Source organism: Atractosteus spatula, chromosome 15 (genome assembly GCF_055471065.1).
Source record: "Atractosteus spatula isolate fAtrSpa1 chromosome 15, fAtrSpa1.hap1, whole genome shotgun sequence".
Taxonomy (NCBI): Eukaryota; Metazoa; Chordata; class Actinopteri; order Semionotiformes; family Lepisosteidae; genus Atractosteus; species Atractosteus spatula.
In genome coordinates, this window is record NC_142720.1 from 20289893 (window position 1) to 20309546 (window position 19654).

Below are 19654 nucleotides of genomic sequence, written 5' to 3' on the forward strand. Positions count from 1 at the left end.
TTTTGAACATTTGCAGGCTCTCAAAGGGAGTGTTCCATCTTTTATCTCTTCACAGATCACAAAGCCGTTCTTCACAGCTCTGACAGACGACAAGATACAGCAGAGACTCCTTGGGGTGATGTTTGATTTGCTTGTGGAGTGTAGGAATCCAGCCTGCGCCCAGACTGTGAACAGCGTTTTCAAAGCAGTAAGCCTCTTCCTGTACTCCCTCCTGCTTGTTAAGTTGCACTAAGAAATTCATTTTGTGCATTTTTCCTTGTGCTGAGGTATCTCAGGAATCATCTAGTCAGATCCGTTTCATTCTTGAACTGTTTCATCATTTCAGCATTTTTTTCTGTGCACCTCTGAAAATGTGGATCTCACTGTTGGGAGTTTTATGTAGCTTTTTGTAGCATTTTTGAATTATAGACCTGAGTTTACACTGGTTCTCAGTGTCAACCTTGTGTCTTTGTGAGAAGCCTGAACTGCGTTGCTTTGTGTTGACACAGCTAGCGGTGGATGCCGAGCAGGTGGCTAATGAGCTGGTTCCTGCAGAGAAGCCCAAAGCTTCAGCTACCGTGCAGCAGACCAGGAGACAGAAACTCCAGCAGCAACGGTAATGAACTAGAGGAGCTGAGGACGTCTTCATACCCCAAAAACATTTCTTCATTCCCCCTGGTCTTTTTAAGTTTAGTTCAAGTAGGTGGCTGCGTTGGCATGCATAGGCTGCAAAAGAACAAGTAAAGGTTTATTCCATTCTTTTCTTTTCAGCATGGAAAAAAATCTTTTCTTCTTTCTTTTTAAGTTTAGTACAGACTATGAATATCAGGACTCACCTGTTGGACACTTTATATTCCTCACAAGGAATTTTCAAGTGCATGTTTATTTGTCATTCCAGCCATATACAAGTATACAGTGGAACGAAATATCGTTCCTTCTTGTCCACGGTGCAAATACAGACAGGGTACACATAGTGCAAAGTGCAGATAGTGCAAATTACACGGCAGTACATAATAGAGTATACACAACACACTGGGGGGATTTAAACCCTGTTTCTGGAATTGGGGTTGGTGCAAGTAGATTTCAGGGTGTTGAGGAGCCTGACAGCCTGCGGGAAGAAGCTGTTATAGAGTCTGGGGGAGCTAGCCTGTACACGGCGATATCTTTTCCCACATGGTAGGAGGGCAAAGATTATATGGGAGGGGTCATCTACTATACTGGAAGCCCTGTGTAAGCAGCGTTTGTGATAGGTGACAGAAATGGAAGGGAGGGAGGCTCCGATGATTTTTTTTTTCCTTTTATGATTAGTTCTTACCATGTACTTTTTTAGAACACACAAAGTCCAGGACTTGTATTTTAAAATAAAGCAGGAAACCAGTCTTGACTTTCTCTAAACGATTCTAGCCTTCACACCTGCAGTGTAGATGTGATTTGTATTGGTTGCTGGGCACCAGAGGAGCTCTAGCAGATGCTCTGCAGAGGTGTAACCAGTTGGTGGTGTTGTGTGGTGCAGGAAAGCCCCAGTGGCTGATGGGCCTGCACAGGCAGACGCGGTTTCCTGGCAACGGGTGACACTTATCCTGGAGCTGTTGCAGCACAAGAAGAAACTCAAGAGGCCCCAGATGCTGGTCCCTGCCCTCTTCACCCTCCTCTCCAGGTGCTCCCAGTCACAAAATTCACTTTGCTTTTATGCATTTTTTTAATCATGCTTGTTCCCCTAAAGCAAAAGTAAAGCATGAAAATTGTGGAAAAAACTTAACCATCTCCTCCCTCTGCCCTGTGCCTAGTAGTTGTCATAAATAGTCTTGGCTTTCTGCAGGTGTCTGGAGCCCCAGGGTACAGAGCAGGCGAGTGTGGAGTACACCAAGCAACTAATCCTCAGCTGTCTGCTCAACGTCTGTCACAAAGTGTCCCCTGATGGAAAGCCTGTCAGCAAAGGTGCGCCACATCAGCAGTCTGTTGCTTTGTCTGACATCGCTGTGGAAAAACAGTATATTCATGGAATTTTGGTTTAGGACTGTCTTTTTGTTGCTAATCTAGGCTCTTGGTATATGTTTCACATTCCTCGTGTTCCACTGCCAGGTCACACGGCGGGAGTTCCTGTCAGAAGTTGTCGTTAGGATGGAAGTACCTAGAGCATGTATCGGTTGGAACTGAACGCTTCTGTTGTCTTTATCCCAGCTAGTTTGTCTTTTGTTCCCAGAATTGCTGGATGAAGAGAAGTTCAACGTGGAGCTGGTGGTGCAGTGTGTGAGGTGCTCCAACATGCCTCAGACGCATCACCATGCCTTACTGCTGCTGGGGGCTGTAGCAGGAATGTTTCCCGTAAGTCCTTATCTCTTGCCTGCCCAAGCACATTTCATAACCTTTGGTCATACCCTTTTCGGTGCTTTAAAAAATTGGGAAACCACGCCCATACTACCTGACTTTTCTTTTTCACAACAATTACCAGAACCTTGAGGGCCAGGTGCATCTTCTGTAACCTTGAGGAAATTCAATCCATGAAATATACATGTAAAACTGGTCACATGACTAGAGATACCCACACTGTGTACCTGCCACAACTTTATTATTCTTATAATAGGAATAACTGATGTTTAGAAAAACGCAAGTAGTAAACTACTTCCTAAGAATCATTCTAAATGGTTAATTCAGTGTTTGTTTTTTGTTTCGTGCATTTAAAATACTTTTATTAGTCTGTTGAAGAACTGATAACTTGGCATTTTGAGTGAGGTTGGTTTATCAGGTTGGTCCAGGTAAAATGACTTTTATCAGAATATGCTGAACTCCAGAGGGACCTCTAAACTTCCAGACACTTCAGACAAAATGATTCTTGATAACTTTCATCCCCTCGTTTTTTCATTATAATTGCATTAAGGCTGAAATAGGGACAGAGGTATAAGGAACATCCAGTGTAGTAGGGTACAGATTTACAAAATATCATTGCATTTATGGTGTATTTTCTGGTGTGTTGTCTTTCACATCTTGTCACTGGCAAAATCATTCTTTTTTTCTTCTGTGCATGTTATCATCGATAATGAAATGTTAAATTATAACAATATATCTGCTCATGACATATACTATTTGGCAGTCGTAGTAATTTGTTTCAACCACTAAAAACCACTTATTGTCACTGTTTTAAGTTACTGATTTTATAACAAGTTTCACATTTGTCTTGTCAAGTGCAGTCTACTAACAAGGTTGTTCCATTGCGTGTACTTTAATCACTAGGGCACAGTGATTCGCAGCATAGTCGTACTTTTAATTGAAACAATATTCACTCATTGCTTTTCACCATGCACCCTGGAACATTTCTCCGCTGTGTAATCAGGATCTTTAGTACTGCCTCATTTAGAGTGGTTTGTCTTACTGAATTTGTGAAGCTTTCTTTACATCTTTTCCCTAACAACTGTAACATTATTATTACAAGAATGACTGCCCATGTTATAGTCATAGTAGCCAATGTCTTTATTCTTTTGTCATAGGAAAAAATCCTGCACAACATCATGCCCATCTTTACTTTCATGGGGGCAAACATCATGAGGCTCGATGACATCTACAGTTTCCAGGTCATCAACAAGACTGTCCAGACTGTGATCCCTGCGCTGATACAGGTGGGTGTCACGTGGACTCCAGTAACAGTTCAGTCTACATTTTGATACGTGAAAGAAAGTTACCTGTCTTGTGATTTCATCTTTAAAGACCCATAAGAGGTAAAACAAAATGCAAGGAATCAGAAATATAGAAATAAACGCATGGAAAGACAGGACTGCAGTAAGCCACTTTGAGTGCAATAGCACAACTCCTGACAGTCCGACCCCTGTGAAGGAACGTGTGGGGGACTAGGAGTGTGCTGGGAGCATCCTGGCAATGGTACCTGTGTTGCAGGCTCACGAAGGCGGACCTTCGCAGTCTCCGGGAGAGATGGAGAGTGTGGTAGCCGGCATTGTCCGCCTGTTTGTGGACGCTCTGCCCCACGTCCCTGAGCACCGCCGCCTGCCCATCCTGAGCCAGCTGGTGGGCACCCTTGGGCCGGAGCGCTTCCTATGGGTGCTGCTCCTGCTCCTGTTCAAGCAGCACGCCACCGAGACGGGCGCTGGCAGCAGCGGCGCGGAGAAGGTGCGGAGTTCGCTGACCCGAGTTGTGTCCGCGCGCGGCAGCCATTTCTACAGTGTCTACAGTGTAGAAATAATCTACAGTGTATTTTCATAAGGCATATAGTGGTATGCATGATGAAACCCACAGTATCCATAGTAAAGCAGCTGAATGCCTTTTTAAAATGCCCTCCCAAACTTCTGGTCCAAATCATAATGTCGTGTGATCACGCCCGCAGCACAACAGAACACGAGTTGGGCTCCTGAGTGGCCCGACCAGTAACAAATATGATTGATTATAAGTTGCAGAAACCAGTCAAAATCTGAATCGAAACCTTTTATTACTGCTGTGTTGTAACTTGCTGCAGACCTCTGGATGTTAAAATCAACCTTGTCTCATTTTCCTTCATGTGAAGGTGTTTATATGTCATACTTTTGGATATTTTTCCAGTTTTAAAAATAGAACAGCATTGTGAAAGCAAGATTGAATCTCTCCAGCCAGGTGAGGCTGTCAGAAGAGAGATGAATGGAGGTTTATTTCTATTTTCTGCCTCCAGGATGCTGTTTTGGAGAGGGATATGGAGTTCTGGATCTCTGTGTGCTGCACGTTTGAGCTACAGGAGCAGCTCTGTTCCCTGATCAAAATCCTGCGGTACCTGACCGCCTTACCAGAGGACAAGGAAGAAGGTGGCTACAAATCACTCGCTCGATCTTTTCTTTTATTTGTTTTCTCAATCTCATTTCATAAAACCACTAAAAACGGCTTGCTGGGAATTTCAAAGCTCAGACCTTTAGCCATTATATGGCAATTTACCATTTACTCAATGAAACATGGTGTTTAGTTAATTTGATGAAATATTTCATTAGTTATTGTCATAAATCATTGAATGACCTCTTTTTGGTGTCAGTTTATTGTAGCTTTGGCTGTGCTTGGGAAATGTGAAGCTGAAGAGAGCTTCTTCACGTTTTGATTAGTCAGTTTGGCCAACAGTTGCTTCAGAGGGGCTGTCGGGTAGCGATGTGAGGTGGTTCTGTATCTGCATGCCAGCAGGGATTAGGTATCGGTCTTGTTAAAGGTTCAACGGGAGTCGAACTTCAGTCATAAAGTGTACCAGGTGTGGAAATGGGGCAGCTCCCCTTGAGTTCCCCTGTACGGACTGGGAGCTCCATTGAGAACAGGCTTGGGAACTCGCTGGTGCCCGAGGTGATTGCAGCCGTTAACAAATCCAAGCCATTAACGAAGGATGAGAAGGCATAAGGGCTAAAGGGGAAAGGCAGTTCTATATAACAACTATAATCAGATACACAAATACACAGTTGTGTGCAACTCGTTAGGCACCTCTGGTGAAATTGTTTCAGTACATCTCTAAGTGAAAAAATGCTGACACAACCTTTGCATGGTACAAACTTATGGTACAAACATGACATCTTTCTGCATATTTTAGTGCACAATTAGTATTTATTTGCAGATTTTTAACAGATTGGGGGAAAAAATTAAAAAGTGAATGTGGCATGAGCGAAGGTTTGGGCACCCTTTCAGGCGATTCATCACTCCTTTATGATTTGTGCTTTTCAAAGGCCCCAAAACAAATACACAGTTTGTAACTGTATTGTAAAAATATATTGTATGAAGGTTAATATATCTGGTTATTGAAGAAAGGGAAATTTCAAATGGAAAAAATGGTAAATAACTGGTCTGAGAAATTGGGACTGCAGTGCCCCTTTAGATGCTTTCTAAAAGGAAGCATATTAAATAATAAATGAAAACACTGGAAAAAATGGAACATTTAACATGCTGCAACTGTGTCTGTACACTGTCGGGTGTTGCAGTAGGAAGGCTTTTGTTCTCAACTTCAGCACATTTGTTGTAATGTTAAGCTCCAGCGCGGTACAGTACCCTCTGTGGGTACTGTTAAAAGAGCGCCGCACATGACTGGCCTGCAGCAGAATACCTGACAGAACACAAACAGCCCTTACTGGGGTTGTCTGCCTTGGCTGTTCACTAGGATACTTGACAGACGTGACCTCATCGCATTTCTGTGATGATAAAAAATAAAAAAAGCATCATGTGAAACACCCTGATGCTGTACCTAAAAATCAGAATGGCATTCTTAGAAAAAGAAAAATGCATGTAAACCTGTTGATGAAAAGGCTGCTGTTGTTGTTTTTTTTTGTTTGAAAAAAGTAGCAGCACACAAGACCACACATGGCTGGTTTTGTGTGTTGCTTCCAAAAACAGCAAAATCTTGTGCTATTGGTAAACCAGCCCCTATTATTTTAAATATTTGATTTGAAGACATTGGTTTATATACTATATACATCTGTATATAAAGAAAAAATATTCAACTTCCTGTACCGCACAGAGGGCAAAGTATAATAACATGCATGAAGCGGAGTGAAGGGCTCCATGAGGGGCACAAAGTAAATTATCATCAAGGAGAATTATAACCAGTCTTACTAGAGCAATTTAAGTGATATAAGAGCTTTTAAGATTGTTATAATTAGATTTTAAGATTTAAGTTTTTTTCTACTGTAGTTCAGAACTGTCGGCAAGACCTTAAAACTAATATCTCCGCCTTCACGTTTAAATTCCAAATTATTGATGCATGCAGTGTACTGAAGCCACTGTGCAGTTTCGTTTCTAGTCTTCATTTGCTTATGATTTCCTTATGATGAATATGCTTATTCATAGAACCGTAGCAGGAATGGTTTTAAGTTCTGGGAAAAGCTGTCAGTTGGCTTGAAGGGCCCTTTGAGAACATAAATTTCAGGGAGCAGTGTGGGAGAAGATGGGGATTCGTCTCCTTATGTGGGGTCAGTCATTGATGCGTTGTAGTGCTTTGCCTAAAAAAAAACTATAATGATGCAGATTATTGCTGAATAAAGATATTAAATGGTAAGAGAAACCCCTTGTTGCTGGATTCAAACGATTCTTTGTGGCAAGTGATTTCACAAAAAATTATGTTTTTTTTTCTGTGCTACATAAAATAAACTATGCTATATGCTGTGCGTGACAGTAGTATAGTAAATGGTTTACAGCTTTATGGTGCTTAAAAAGACTGGAATGCATAAATTGTTGCAGTTGCCTTGTTAAAGTAAAAGCCCGAGTTAAATTCACAAAGCACAAGCAAATAATTATTTGAGCAACAAGTTAAAATGTGCTTTGACTTGCTATTCTTTGAAGGCTTCTAAATTAACTTTCTGTAATGTGGCCCGTGTTCATTCCCAGCTTGTTTTAGCATGTTCCCTGTAAAACACTCAAAGAAAGGAAAAAAAAATCTCACAATTTTATTGCATTATTGCCTTTTTCATATAGACAACACAAATTGCCCTTGCATATCGTCAGATATGCCAGCTCTACATTGAAATTTGTAAAACAAATGTTTCATCCTTGTTTGCCTTTAAACATCTACATGCATCAGTGCTGATATAGATGGAAAAGCTGCTAACTAGCTCCTAGAATTGACTTTTGGAAATCCATGGAATGTGAAAAGGAGAGATTTATCTTTGTCGGTCGTAAGGGAGATCTACTGAAGCTGGAAAGGAATTCTCACGATGCCTTTTTCTTGTGTCTGCGTGTTAAGATGGACAGAGAAACTGAAGATCACATTTGACGTTCAGCAGCGACACGAGTGGCTCTTGAAACATTTCTAGGCCTGTCCTCCCAGATCGCTCACGCTCTGCTGTTCTTTGACTAGCTGCAGAAAGGAGTAGAGCTACACGGAGAAAACCCAAAAAGGATGAAGTGGAAGACCTGCTGTTCAGCGTAGAGGCGCACAGTGGCAAGGAGCTGCGACATTTCAAGTTTCTGTCGGTCTCCTTCATGGCACACTTGCTGGCCTCAGACAGCTTTGTCGGGAAGGTAAGAGGAAGGGAGCTGGGTGGTCATGTACGCTGAACAAGCGTGTGACCCAGACAGCCTGTTAAGGATACGTTTCTGTGGGCTGTAGTTGACATTTCATCAGTTAACGTTTCATGTTCTAAAGAAAGACCAGCCCCAACTCCAGGCAATCACCTGCTCACAGGGGTGTAAATATGGGTGTTCTGCCTGCTTTCCTGAGGTTCTGTGTGCTCAGTTATTCCATCAGCTCTGCCAGCACAGCAGTGCTTTGCTGTGTGTGAGAGGGTGGTTCCAACTGCCTTGTCCGTGTGACCAGGTTGTTGACCCTGAAGGCAAGCAGGTTAAAAGTCAAATCATTAACTCAAACACCATGACTTGTCCTGTGTGTCCTGAGCTGGTGTTTGTATAGTGGCTCATGCAAACCTTTGTTTTTCATTATTCCAGTAAGGGAACATTCTTTTTTTCCCCATTCTCTCAGATGAGAGTATTCCAGTTGCGTACTCAAACAAATTAAATACTTAAATGATTAAGGCAAACATAGGTTACTTAAGGGAGTAATTTGTCTTGCATACTGTATGCTTCTGCAATATATTTTACATTTATGAAAATAAAGATATTTAAAGCTCCTTTGTTGCTTAGTCGTGGATTGCTGTAGTATATGTTTTTTTACAGAAACCCCAGGTGGAGTAGGAGGATGTACTGTGCTCTAGAACGCAATGTGTCTTCTGTTTTTCCAGGTGGCAAACAGTGACGAGACACAGCAAGAACATCTGCAGAGTCTTGAGCAAAGGTGTGTGGTATCACTTCAAAGTACTGTGACCAGTGATGCGCATTGTATTGAATTTAAATTTTGTGATAGTAATTTAACATTGTTTTTTCTTCTCCACTAAAACTTTGTTTAATCCAGTTTGTTAGACTATGAACTTGCCTTGTTTTTAGCATGCCCTGTACGTCGCAGAGCAGTAGTGTGTAGTTCTAAATCTCCCCGGACACGTCCGTGTTCTTTCAGCCTGCTGGAGGAGGTCCTTCGCTACATCAACTCCGTGGCTCAGTGCGTGGAGCATAACTCCGACAAGCCCACGGCCAAGTTCTGGAGGGCTCTTCTCAGCAAGTCCTACGATGTCCTGGATAAAGTAAGAGTTGCTTTGCATTATGGCCGTGTTTCTGTTGTTACCATTTCTTGTCTCTTGAGTTTTCTGACCTGTACCTACTGACTGTGCTGTTGTCTGAGCAGGTGAACGCCCTTCTGCCCACTGACACCTTCATCCCCGTGATGAGAGGCCTCATGAGCAACCAGCTGCCCTCAGTGAGGCGCAAGGCTATGGACCTGCTCAACAACAAGCTTCAGCAGAAGGTGCACTGGGAGGAGGGACAGGTGTGTTTTATGTTTCCACGCAACACGGCCGTTCACTGCTGTTGATGCAGCTTGACACAGCCCGGTGTTTTTGACCCACACTCCTGGTGCCTTGATGACTGCCGGCTCTTGCCCTCCACGCAGGTGAGGCTGCTGCTGGATCTGATGGGAGAGCTGCTGGCCATAGTGACGCACGGGCGGCGGGAGGAGGAGGAGCAGGCCATCAACAGGCAGACGGCCCTCTACAGCCTCAAGCTGCTCTGCCGCTGCTTTGGCGCAGCTCATCAAGAGGCGTTCCTGCCCGTGCTGAGCACTGCGGTGGGCCTGGTCACCACGCAGGAGGAGGAGAGAAACGTCATGGGCAGTGCCCTTCTGTGCATCGCAGAGGTCACTAGCACTCTTAAAGCCCTGGCTATACCACAGCTGCCAAGGTGAGCCATGTGGTAAAGCAAGAAGCACTCTTAAGTTAGCGGTGCATGGTTCTCTGTTTTCAAATATCGCAACCACCTCTTCACAGCTGAACAGCGGCCTCATGTTTTTGCAAAGCGAATGGAAGAAGTTAGTGCTCTGTAGATCTCAGTCCTTTTGAAGCTGACAACAATGTTTTTCCTGGATCAGCAGTCCCTTAAATCAGCAACTCACTTCACCTTACTCCTCATGCTACAGGTTCGGGTAGAAAGGTTTCGTTTAGTTCCTTGTTTGATGTCCGGCGTCATGACTAAAAAATAACTTTCATTTACAGGGCCTGCAGTCTGAAAATATAAAAATAATGATGTAAAGTGAATTTATTCAATTAAAGTTATTTCTTCTGTCCAGACTGATGCCTGCTGTGCTTCAGACTCTGAAAGACCGCAAGGAGTTACTCTCCAACGAAATCTACTTACTCAGTACAGTCACTGCTTTGCATCGGGTCTGTGACACTCTGCCACATTTTGTCAGCCCTTACCTCATGGACATCTTAGTGCAGGTGAGCAGTGGTTTACCCTTTCCAACTCTTATACATCGAGCATTGTTACCATTTATACTCTTTGCATGGGCCATTTGTTGTAAAGTCTCAATTTCTGAAGTACGGTGCTATGCTACGACACCTGATGGGTAGCAATTGAGAGAAATGGAGTCTATTAAAAGTGATTGAAGAATTTATTCTCACAAGCACATCTGAGCTGCATTCTAAAAAAAAAAGAAATAATACATTTGAACAATGAATGTAGTAGATTTTTTTTCTTGATTTAGATCTTTTTTTCTGCAAATAGTAAGATACATTTATCCTGTCTGTTAAAATCTGCACTAGGATACTCCAAACTGCTTTTCTTGGCATCTCTGGGTCTTATGGAAATGTGTGATCTGATCTGCACGCAGGTTGCTCACCTCACCAGGCTTGCGGAGAAGGTGACTCAGTGCCCACAGCTGGGCGTGAGGCTGACGTCTCTCAAGACCACGCTGGCGACAAACATTCCTCCGCGGGTGCTGCTGCCCACTGTCACCAAATGCTACAACAGGCTGGTCCAGTCCCACCAGGTGCGTGATGGCTGGGGAACTTTCTGCATTGCTTGCACATTAGGATTGACATCCGGAATTAGGAAGCTTGCTTAGAGATTCATAAACCACAGCAAAGCTCAGGGATCTGAACATGACCATTGTAAAAGAGAAGCGTAACTTATTGAGTGGGTGAAATATCTTTGGGTTGCGAGTAAAGCACAAAAGTTATCATGGGATGCAATTAACGATCTGTTCTGATTGATAAAAGTTTCTAACTAACCCCAAAACAGAGTGAATAAAAACCTGAATGAAAGGGACATTTTGCTAGTGAATGTCAAGAATGACTTGATGTCATCGGGACCTTGTGTGTTTTTGTTTCTTTGTGGCAGAGCTACCTCGGCCCGCTGATGGACGTCCTGCAGGAGCACATTAGTCACATGGAGCGCGACCTGCTGACCTCTCACCAGTCTGAGCTGACAGCCTTCTTCCTCACTGCCCTGGACTTCAGAGCAGAGCACTCCCAGGTGCGTCCTGTGTGGGAACTGAGCTTGCTGGAGGAGAGGAGGATGTTGTGCTCTCCCTTCCCGAATAGAAATCCGGGGTGTTTTCAATTTTTGGTGGTAGAATAAGAATGTTTTTTGGAAAAAAAACAGGGTATATCCTACTATATTTTTTTATCCGTTTTTAAATAGATAATAAAGATAATTGTATAGTTATCTTTCATAGTTATAGTGGAGGCTCCCTGGTTGAACTGGTCTGGGTGCACACTGAGAATGCTGGATGAGCACAAGTCCAGTCACTGGGATTCCCCAAGCCGCAGTACACAACTGGTCAAGCACCTTTTGAGTGGATAGACTTGAGTTTGCTGTACAGCCATAACTCCTGGGCCTTGCAGAATCCTGCCAGCGTGCACTACTGTCAGCAAGAGCTTATAAAGTTGCAAGCTGCTCCTGCAAATTTACCAAGCTGTGTAGGAATAGATGCAAATGAATAATAGGCTTTGGGCCAACTAGAAAATTAAGCCAGAGACTTGTGGGTATTTTTCAGTTAGCTGCCAATTAAGACTTCAAAAACGTGATTGGCTTTCTTATCAAAGTAGTTAAGTAATTGAGATCAAAGTTAACATAAAAAGCAGAGAATCCTCAGGCATTTGTAGCTTGGTGCTGCCTGTTCTTGGTCAGAATAGTTTTAGCTAATTTAATCTGTACTGTGCTGTGGTGTTAACGCTCATTGCTCTGCTTACAGTTAAGTAACAACAGTTTCATTACACTGTAGAACATTGCAGGACTGTCAAACCTGGAGAAAAGTTTTGTTGCTTTCTAGAAACTTAAAGTAATCCAGATCAACTTGCTGGGTATGGTGTGTCAGGAGTGATTTTGTTCAAGCTCAGTTATTGTTAGGCGAGTTTTCTTTTCAAATATCCTAATGTATGATTAAAGTAGTGCGAGTAAAGTATTTTATAAGTGTCTTTTTATCCACCCGACTACCCACATACACCCACAATTTTATTATCGCCCCTCAATAACAGTAATATGAGTCTCTTATCACTTCTCCAGCCACTCAGAGGCTATGGGCTGGTGTGCCAGATGTGTGCACGTGCAATACAAGGATTGTGACGTAAATTAATCTGAATTGATTAGCAGTGGTAGTTCAAAACTGCGTGGGTTTAAATGAGAAAATAAAGAGTAATTTCAGGTGTTTTTAGAAATAGTAGAGGGGAAGGTTTTCCCAGCCTAATAGCCCACAAAACTGTTATCAGATCGACAGTAGAATATCCAGCTGTACCTTGATACTTCTGTTACAAAACTGCAAGTGTTTTTTGCAAAACCGTGCCTAAACATTGTTCTTTTAAAGAATTATGTGTAGTTCAAGTTGGTATTTCAGTGTTTTGACTCTCCCTTAATGGCCTTTTAGGGTGATCTGGAGAAGACGAATGAAATTGAAGGCTATATCGTCGGTTGTCTCTTGGTCATGGTCATGAAGCTTTCAGAAGTTACGTTCAGGCCTCTCTTCTTCAAGGTGCGCAGTCCTTTGAGATATAATCCGTGTAATGGTCATTTTATTTTGTTTTCAAGGGTTATTTCTGAGATTGTTCCTCTTAGAGAAGAAAAATTTTAGAACTGCACTTGTATAGAAAATGAATAAATTTAGTGATTTTGTGTTCCATTCTGTCATTTATAAAGATCAATATTAACAATTAAACGGAATTCCAAATGAGAAGGTACAAAAGAGGTCTGGCGATTCCATGGGCAGCACAGTGGTGTGGTAGTTAGCACCACTCGCAGCACCAGGGCCCTGGGTTCAATTCCAGACCCGGAGTGCTGTCTGTGAGGAGTTCGTATGTTCTCTCAATGTTTGAGTGGGTTTCCTCCAGGTGCTCCGGTTTTCTCCCATAATCCAAAGACAAACTGATAGGTTAATTGGCTCCTGGGATAATCGACCCTGGTGTAAGTGTGTGCATGTCTGTGTTTGTGTCTTTCTGTCTGCCCTGTGATGGACGGGTATCCCGTCCAGGGTGTACCCCCACCTTGTGCCTGTTGCGTTCCGGAATAGTTTCCGGCTGTCCTATGACCCTGTATTGGATAAAGCAGTTACAGAAATAGATAGATGGTGAATGCAAATGCATGAAAAACATGTTCATCCTAGCTGTACTCATGTGTTGTCCTCTGAATGCACAGCTGTTTGACTGGAGTAAAACAGAAGGAGCCCCGAAGGAGCGACTGCTAACGTTTTACCGCCTCTCCGACTCCATTGCCGGCAGACTGAAGGGACTGTTCATCCTGTTCGCTGGGCATCTCATCAAGCCCCTTTCTGACCTCCTGAACCAGACCAACACTGCGAAAACAGGTTTGTGCTCGCAGTAAGCCGGAAGAGTTCTTTCATCTGTGAGAAGGGTGTACTGGATCATTCATAATAGAAGCATCAGTAAAGGGGTCGAATTAGAACTGACCTGGGAATGGTAGGATGAAAAGGGTTTTGAATGACTTGAGGGTAAGAGCGGGAGTAATATGAAAAGAGCATTTCATTCTATTAATGATTAAAAACATCAAAATTATTTGTCAATGTATTCTTTTTCATGTTTCTGCAGCTACTGTCTTTTTCTATGCAGGGTGTCCAGTTCTGCCCTTTCTGTTTGTTTCGTTGTTTAACTCGCTGGTCGCTTCTGTTTTCTTTCTGCAGATGAAGCTCTCTTTGACTCGGAGGACAATATTGACAAGAGCTGCCTGCTCCTGCAGTACATCCTGGACTGTCTGCACAAGATCTTCCTCTATGACACCCAGCGCTTCGTCAGCAAGGAGCGCGCAGATGCCCTCATGCTGCCCCTTGTTCATCAGGTACACTCCCATGCTGGGATATATGTGGCTGTAGAAATTCTCTCTGCTGCACAGAGCTTTTTTACCAAAGGCCAGAGCTGCAAAGGCAAGGTAGATGCTCCCTGTGCATTGACATTCAACCCCTGTGCTCAGATCTTGCCATGCCCATTTCTTGGATTGGTTACTAGGAATGTACTGTCCTTCTCTCCTCCTGTTTCATCCGTGAGACTGCAGTATCATTCATTTTGGGTCCTGCATTTAAATAACACAGGTTTCAATGAGTTGCAGGTTTCTGTGAATTTAAGAATTAAGACATTAAGAAAATGTTTTGTTTTGTGTGCAGCTGGAGAACACTTTGGGTGGAGAAGAGGCTTACCAGACCAGAATAACAGAACACCTCATCCCTTGCATTGCTCAGTTCTCTGTTGCACTGGGCGATGACTCACAGTGGAAACCCCTCAACTACCAGATCTTACTGAAGACCCGGCACAGCTCCCCCAAGGTACAACAGCTTCTTAGAGATGCAATGATCATTTTGCTCCGAGGAATGTATCGCATCATAACGTGTGATGTGCAGAAATGGAACTTAGTGCCGGGAGAATTTGGATGATAATTACATTGCTTTTTTAACAAATAGTTTTACATTTTCAGATCAAAACTAAAATGGAACAAACATAAAACGTACAGAAAAGTGTGATCTTACACAAGAGAATATGGGAGGGTGATGTTGAGACAGGAAAATTAATCTTATTAAAGAAACCAAGATACTAAGAGGCATCTAACCAAAACAGTCACATTTTTTGCTCTAGCAAAATGTTATCTTGACTCAAATTTTTCTATAAGCACAGTTTTTGCAACTGAATACAATCAAGTGCAATTTAAGAATAGCTTGGTCTCCACTTTTGGCTGTAGGTGAGACCTAATACATGAAGAATGATCATTTAAAAATTGTCGTTGAGCAACAGTGGTGGAGAGCTTAGTGGTACTTAGTGTTACTGTCACACCAGTCCCTTCTGAAAGCACATGTACACCAACAGCAGAACCTGTGATAACACAGATTGCAACCGTGACAGATAGAATAGGGTTAGGAGCAATCTTAAACTGCAACTACCAGTGTGAAGTTGTATACATTGGATACATTTTATGTGCAAGTTCAACATGGATTAGGTGGTGTGCTAAATTTTTAGGATGAGCATGTAAAGACTGAGAACCCAAGAGTAAGAGGAAATTAGTCCAGTTAGCCAGTTATCTCAGCTTCTTTGGCAATAAGTCACGTTTCTTTAGGGGTTACATAATGAGATGCATAAGGGAAAGTTGCTTAAATTTAACTTGATGTAAGAAAAACATGTGCCAAAGACTGCATGAGTACTATAGATATGCCTCTGTCTGAGCCTGGAGCTACCAGAAGTCTCCCTGGTTCTTTTTTTAGTTTACCTGTGTGCTGTACTGACCCGTCCTAACAATAGATGTTCTGCCAGGCAGTGTTAGTAACTGTTTCACACTGCGTTTCAAATCTTCATACTTTTTTGTGTGCTTGACCTCTGTTAAAGGTTCATCAGTGTGTTTGACTTTAGCTGATATTGTTAGCCTTCGAAAAGCCAGAAGAAAAGCACATCTATATGTAGGAAGAGTTGTTCCACTCTGATCAGTTAAACAATTTAGAGATCATGTTAGACTATAGTCAGTCCCCACTTCATCCCTCAAGAACTAGAGCTCTTAACTGTCTTAACAGATTCTTTTATTCATCAGTAGCTTACAGGTGTTGGCAACCTTTTAAAACGGGTGGCTATTAAGATTAACTAGGTTAGGGCTCTCTAGAACCTGGGCTGGACGACACCTTAGCCACCTTTCTGCAGGAATGACCTGTGCAATCTAACATCCCGTTGGAATGTGCTTGGCCACAGGTGCGATACTCTGCCTTGCTGATGCTGCTGGAGCTGGCGGGCAAATTGCGGGAGAATTACATGGTCCTGCTGCCGGAGACCATCCCGTTCCTGGCAGAGCTGATGGAGGGTAAGTTCAGCTCAGTGCAGAACTACACACTATGCTTGGCTGAAAAGAGGTTGTGTTTACTACCAAGATTTTTAATGTGGTTAAATGTGAGAAGAGCCCCAGCTGTGTTCTTTATCAAGGTCATTGTCTGCTTGTACTTCGTCCAAACCTCAAAGCTCTGCTTGCACAACCATGTGGCTTAACTGTTCCTTTGTTGAACAATACACAAAACAGCTCGACAATTCACTTTTTTGCCATCGTCTCTCATTCATTTGTGTGTGCTTTGCTTTCAGATGAGTGTGAGGAGGTGGAACACCAAGTTCAGAAGGTCATTCAGCAGATGGAGGTTATTCTGGGAGAGCCGCTCCAGAGCTATTTCTAACTCCGGAGCTACAGGACAGAGTCGTTCCCTAGGGAACAGAACGGCAGCTCTGAGGGACGCCTCACACCTGCAAAGTGGAGTGGTCATTTTGAGCACTCTTAGCCATGGAGTAACCATCTGACCACTGGGTGGAATCCCAGTAAGACTAACATCTCCACAGAACAAATATCAGACTGCGGAAAGTTAACCTTTCATTTTACCCAGGATCTCGTCCGGTCACTGTAGCTTTCAAAACAAAGGCCGCTTGAGCTGACGTCAGGCACGGTGGGGGTGTTCAATCTGTAAAGACTTTCAGAGCAGAAATTGTCACCCGTTTCGGTGCTGAAGTGCACATTGCCACTGGTACACCCACCCCAGCTCTGTGAGGCCGCAGACCAGTCAGGTGAGGCTCGGTTAGCTTCCGTTGCTTTTCAACTCCAGAGGCAAGATGGGTGACTTGTGTGTGATGAGTGTCTAGTGTTCGTTTTGCAGTGCTCGGGTGCTGCATCCTCCAGGCACAGGTGTTTTGACGAATATTTTTTTATCTGCTCATCTCTTATTCGAGTGTTCTCGCAACCTCTTGTAGTGTCATTTAGTCTTTTTGTTATATATTACTGTTTGATACCTGGCCCTTTAAACGTCTTTAAACTGTGAGGCTGCCCGAATTCCATTGCAATGATTTGTGTAAACAGAAAAATGGAGTTAATGAGTAAATTGAAAAAGGATTTTGTTTTCAAATGGTTTCTTGTCAACCATTTCTTGATTTTTTGCATGCTTCAGTAAAATGCTCACCAGAATTACATTGGCTGAACTGGATTAGAGTGCAAGAGTGTACAATTTCAATAGGGATAAATTCTTAAAAGTCCCAGAAAAGTTTCTGAAAAGAAGCTGAGGTGTGTGAATTTTCTCTCTGTGTTGGTCTGAGAGCTGCTGAATTGGTCAATGTTAAGTTTTTTAGGTTTCTGTTGGGGAAGAGTTTCCTACAAACTTTCATGGTGTTTGTAAAGATTAAACCAAAAGCTCAATAGCAGCAACAAAGGAAATTCCTGAAGGTTTGAATAAGATTCAAAACTCGTTAAACAACTGGCAGGTGGTGTGTTATATTGGGTAGTGCACTGTTTTGCATGCAGGTAGCAACAAATAAACTATAAATACAGGATGGAAAACTGAACTAGTAGAAGCTGCTGAGGAAAAAGACTCAGGTGTTCATATTGACACAATTACATCTCATCTACATGATGTGAGGAAACAATAAAAAAAGTATAATATTAGGATATATGTAGGATATGTATCACTTTGTATAGTAAAAAGAGTACACATTTCAGTGGACATGTTTATATTGTGTAATGCACTAGTAAGGCCTCATTTATAATATTGTGCAATAATTCAGTCACAGAAAATATATTTTTGTTATAGAAAAGGTATTGCTGCTCTAGAATCAGTCCAGAAAAGAGTGACGTGTTTCATTCCCTGGTTTTGAAAGGAATGTCTTATACTGACAGGCTAAAACAGCTTATTATTTTATTAGTCTCAAACTTTAAAACAGTGAGGGGACCTGATTCAAGTATTGAAAAGGCTCAAAGACAAAGGCAAAGTCAGAGCAAGGGGCTTTTTTGAATCGGAGGGCACCGAGTGGCACTGAGTGGAAACTACCTGAAGAGCTTTTTAAAACCAAGAACAGGGAGCACTTTTTTACCCCAAGATGTATGGGAGGACAGAGCAGTCTATCTACCCAGCCACCCTGCTGGAGCCGAATCCCCTTCATCCTGCGAGAAACAGCTGGATGAGAGTCTTGGATCAGCTGACTACTTAACTACCAAATGGGCGAGATGGGCCAGCTGTCCTCCTCTCCTTTGTAACCGTTCTTGTGTTTTTATGTTACGACTGAAACATTCTCTCCTGTTGTACTTCTTAATCTAATGGTATAATACAATTTCTTAGCACCATTTTCTTCTTCTGGACTTTATCAGTGTTTTATTACAAGGCACCGTCGCCTTACTGATCACAGTAGCCTCCTCAGTCACAGTATCCCTTTGGACTCATACATTGACAATTATATAAAGTTAAAAATCTCTGTAGGCAGGTTGGTCTATATATTTTTGCACAAGGCTTCAAGATTTTCTTTTTTGCCTTATTTATAAATGTGGCAAAAATCCTGTCTCTCAAAAAGTGTCTCAGGTTACAGGTGTTAATTATATAAGAATACTCCCCATCCCTAAGAGGAGAGTGGTACCACCTATATAAACTGTTTATAGCTATGGAGATTCTAATGTCTACAAATTGTTTTCATTTTCCCAGGTTTTTTAGCAATAAAACCTTCGGCTCGGATGACATGTCTGTCTAATCAAGTTGAAACTATCAATGTGAAGCAATCTACATTCTCTGGAATTGTACTCCGAGCTACTTGTGACCTTTGGTGCGCTTTGAAGTTAGTGCAAAACATCAAGAGACCTAGAATAGGCCCTAGAAATGTAACCAAATGAGAAACATCTGTGCATTTGGCTTCAATTTGTAAACAAATTTAGTTTTTTTGTTTACGGGTGTGCAAGAGGTTTAGTCAAAATTTAAACAAAGGTTCCTGCATATTGTAGAATTTAATTATTATTTATTTATTCTGGAAAGACTCCCCTCCACCACCACCAATGGTGGTGTCTGTCACCACTCACCGGATGATGCAACAGCGGCCATAGTGTCCCAGAACACTCCCCACACTAGCTACCAGTGGGGAGGAGAACAGTAGTGTTGAAGCAGCAGTTTACAGATGGGGATTATTAGAAGACTGTGATTGGTAAGGGCCAATGGGAAGTCTGGCCAGGATGCTGGGGTAACACAAGAAACTCCTTGGGATTTTTAATGACCACGGAGAGTCAGGACTTCGGTTTTCTGTCTCATCCAAAGGACAGCGCCTTTTTACAGTATAGTGTTCCCTTCACTATACTGGAGCATTAGGACCCACACAGACCACAGGGTGAGCACCCCCTGCTGGCCCAACTAACACCTCTTCTAGCAGCAGCCTTAGTTTTTCCCAGGAGGTCTCCCATCCAGGTACTGTCCAGGCTCACACCTGCTGAGCTTCAGTGTGCTGCCAGTTGTGAGTTGCAGCCTGGTATGCCTGCTGGCATATCATCCTTGTGTCACCAGTTGGCGAGAAGGTCCAGGTGTGATGCTTGTGGCTGTATTTGATGATGAATGGAAAGCTGTGAGCTCGGGGACCTCACCTGACCCTGCACACCACCACCT

The 19654-nt window shown here is 42.8% G+C and overlaps 1 protein-coding gene across 1 annotated transcript in view; it reads left to right on the forward strand.

Annotated features, from left to right (window-relative positions):
- The window catches only part of heatr1 (HEAT repeat containing 1), a 30356-nt gene extending 13143 nt beyond the window's left edge, over nucleotides 1–17213 (forward strand). The window contains exons 24-45 of the mRNA XM_088934299.1: nucleotides 56–187; nucleotides 489–595; nucleotides 1493–1636; nucleotides 1799–1917; nucleotides 2183–2304; nucleotides 3465–3593; nucleotides 3868–4098; nucleotides 4631–4760; nucleotides 7772–7935; nucleotides 8652–8704; nucleotides 8924–9047; nucleotides 9149–9289; nucleotides 9413–9699; nucleotides 10085–10235; nucleotides 10628–10786; nucleotides 11137–11271; nucleotides 12662–12766; nucleotides 13426–13594; nucleotides 13928–14082; nucleotides 14405–14563; nucleotides 15966–16074; nucleotides 16347–17213. Of these exons, the coding sequence (XP_088790425.1) occupies nucleotides 56–187; nucleotides 489–595; nucleotides 1493–1636; nucleotides 1799–1917; nucleotides 2183–2304; nucleotides 3465–3593; nucleotides 3868–4098; nucleotides 4631–4760; nucleotides 7772–7935; nucleotides 8652–8704; nucleotides 8924–9047; nucleotides 9149–9289; nucleotides 9413–9699; nucleotides 10085–10235; nucleotides 10628–10786; nucleotides 11137–11271; nucleotides 12662–12766; nucleotides 13426–13594; nucleotides 13928–14082; nucleotides 14405–14563; nucleotides 15966–16074; nucleotides 16347–16435 (3114 nt within the window). The 3' untranslated portion in view covers nucleotides 16436–17213. The remainder of the gene's footprint in view (nucleotides 1–55; nucleotides 188–488; nucleotides 596–1492; nucleotides 1637–1798; nucleotides 1918–2182; nucleotides 2305–3464; nucleotides 3594–3867; nucleotides 4099–4630; nucleotides 4761–7771; nucleotides 7936–8651; nucleotides 8705–8923; nucleotides 9048–9148; nucleotides 9290–9412; nucleotides 9700–10084; nucleotides 10236–10627; nucleotides 10787–11136; nucleotides 11272–12661; nucleotides 12767–13425; nucleotides 13595–13927; nucleotides 14083–14404; nucleotides 14564–15965; nucleotides 16075–16346) is intronic.
- The last annotated feature ends 2441 nt before the right edge of the window (nucleotides 17214–19654 follow it).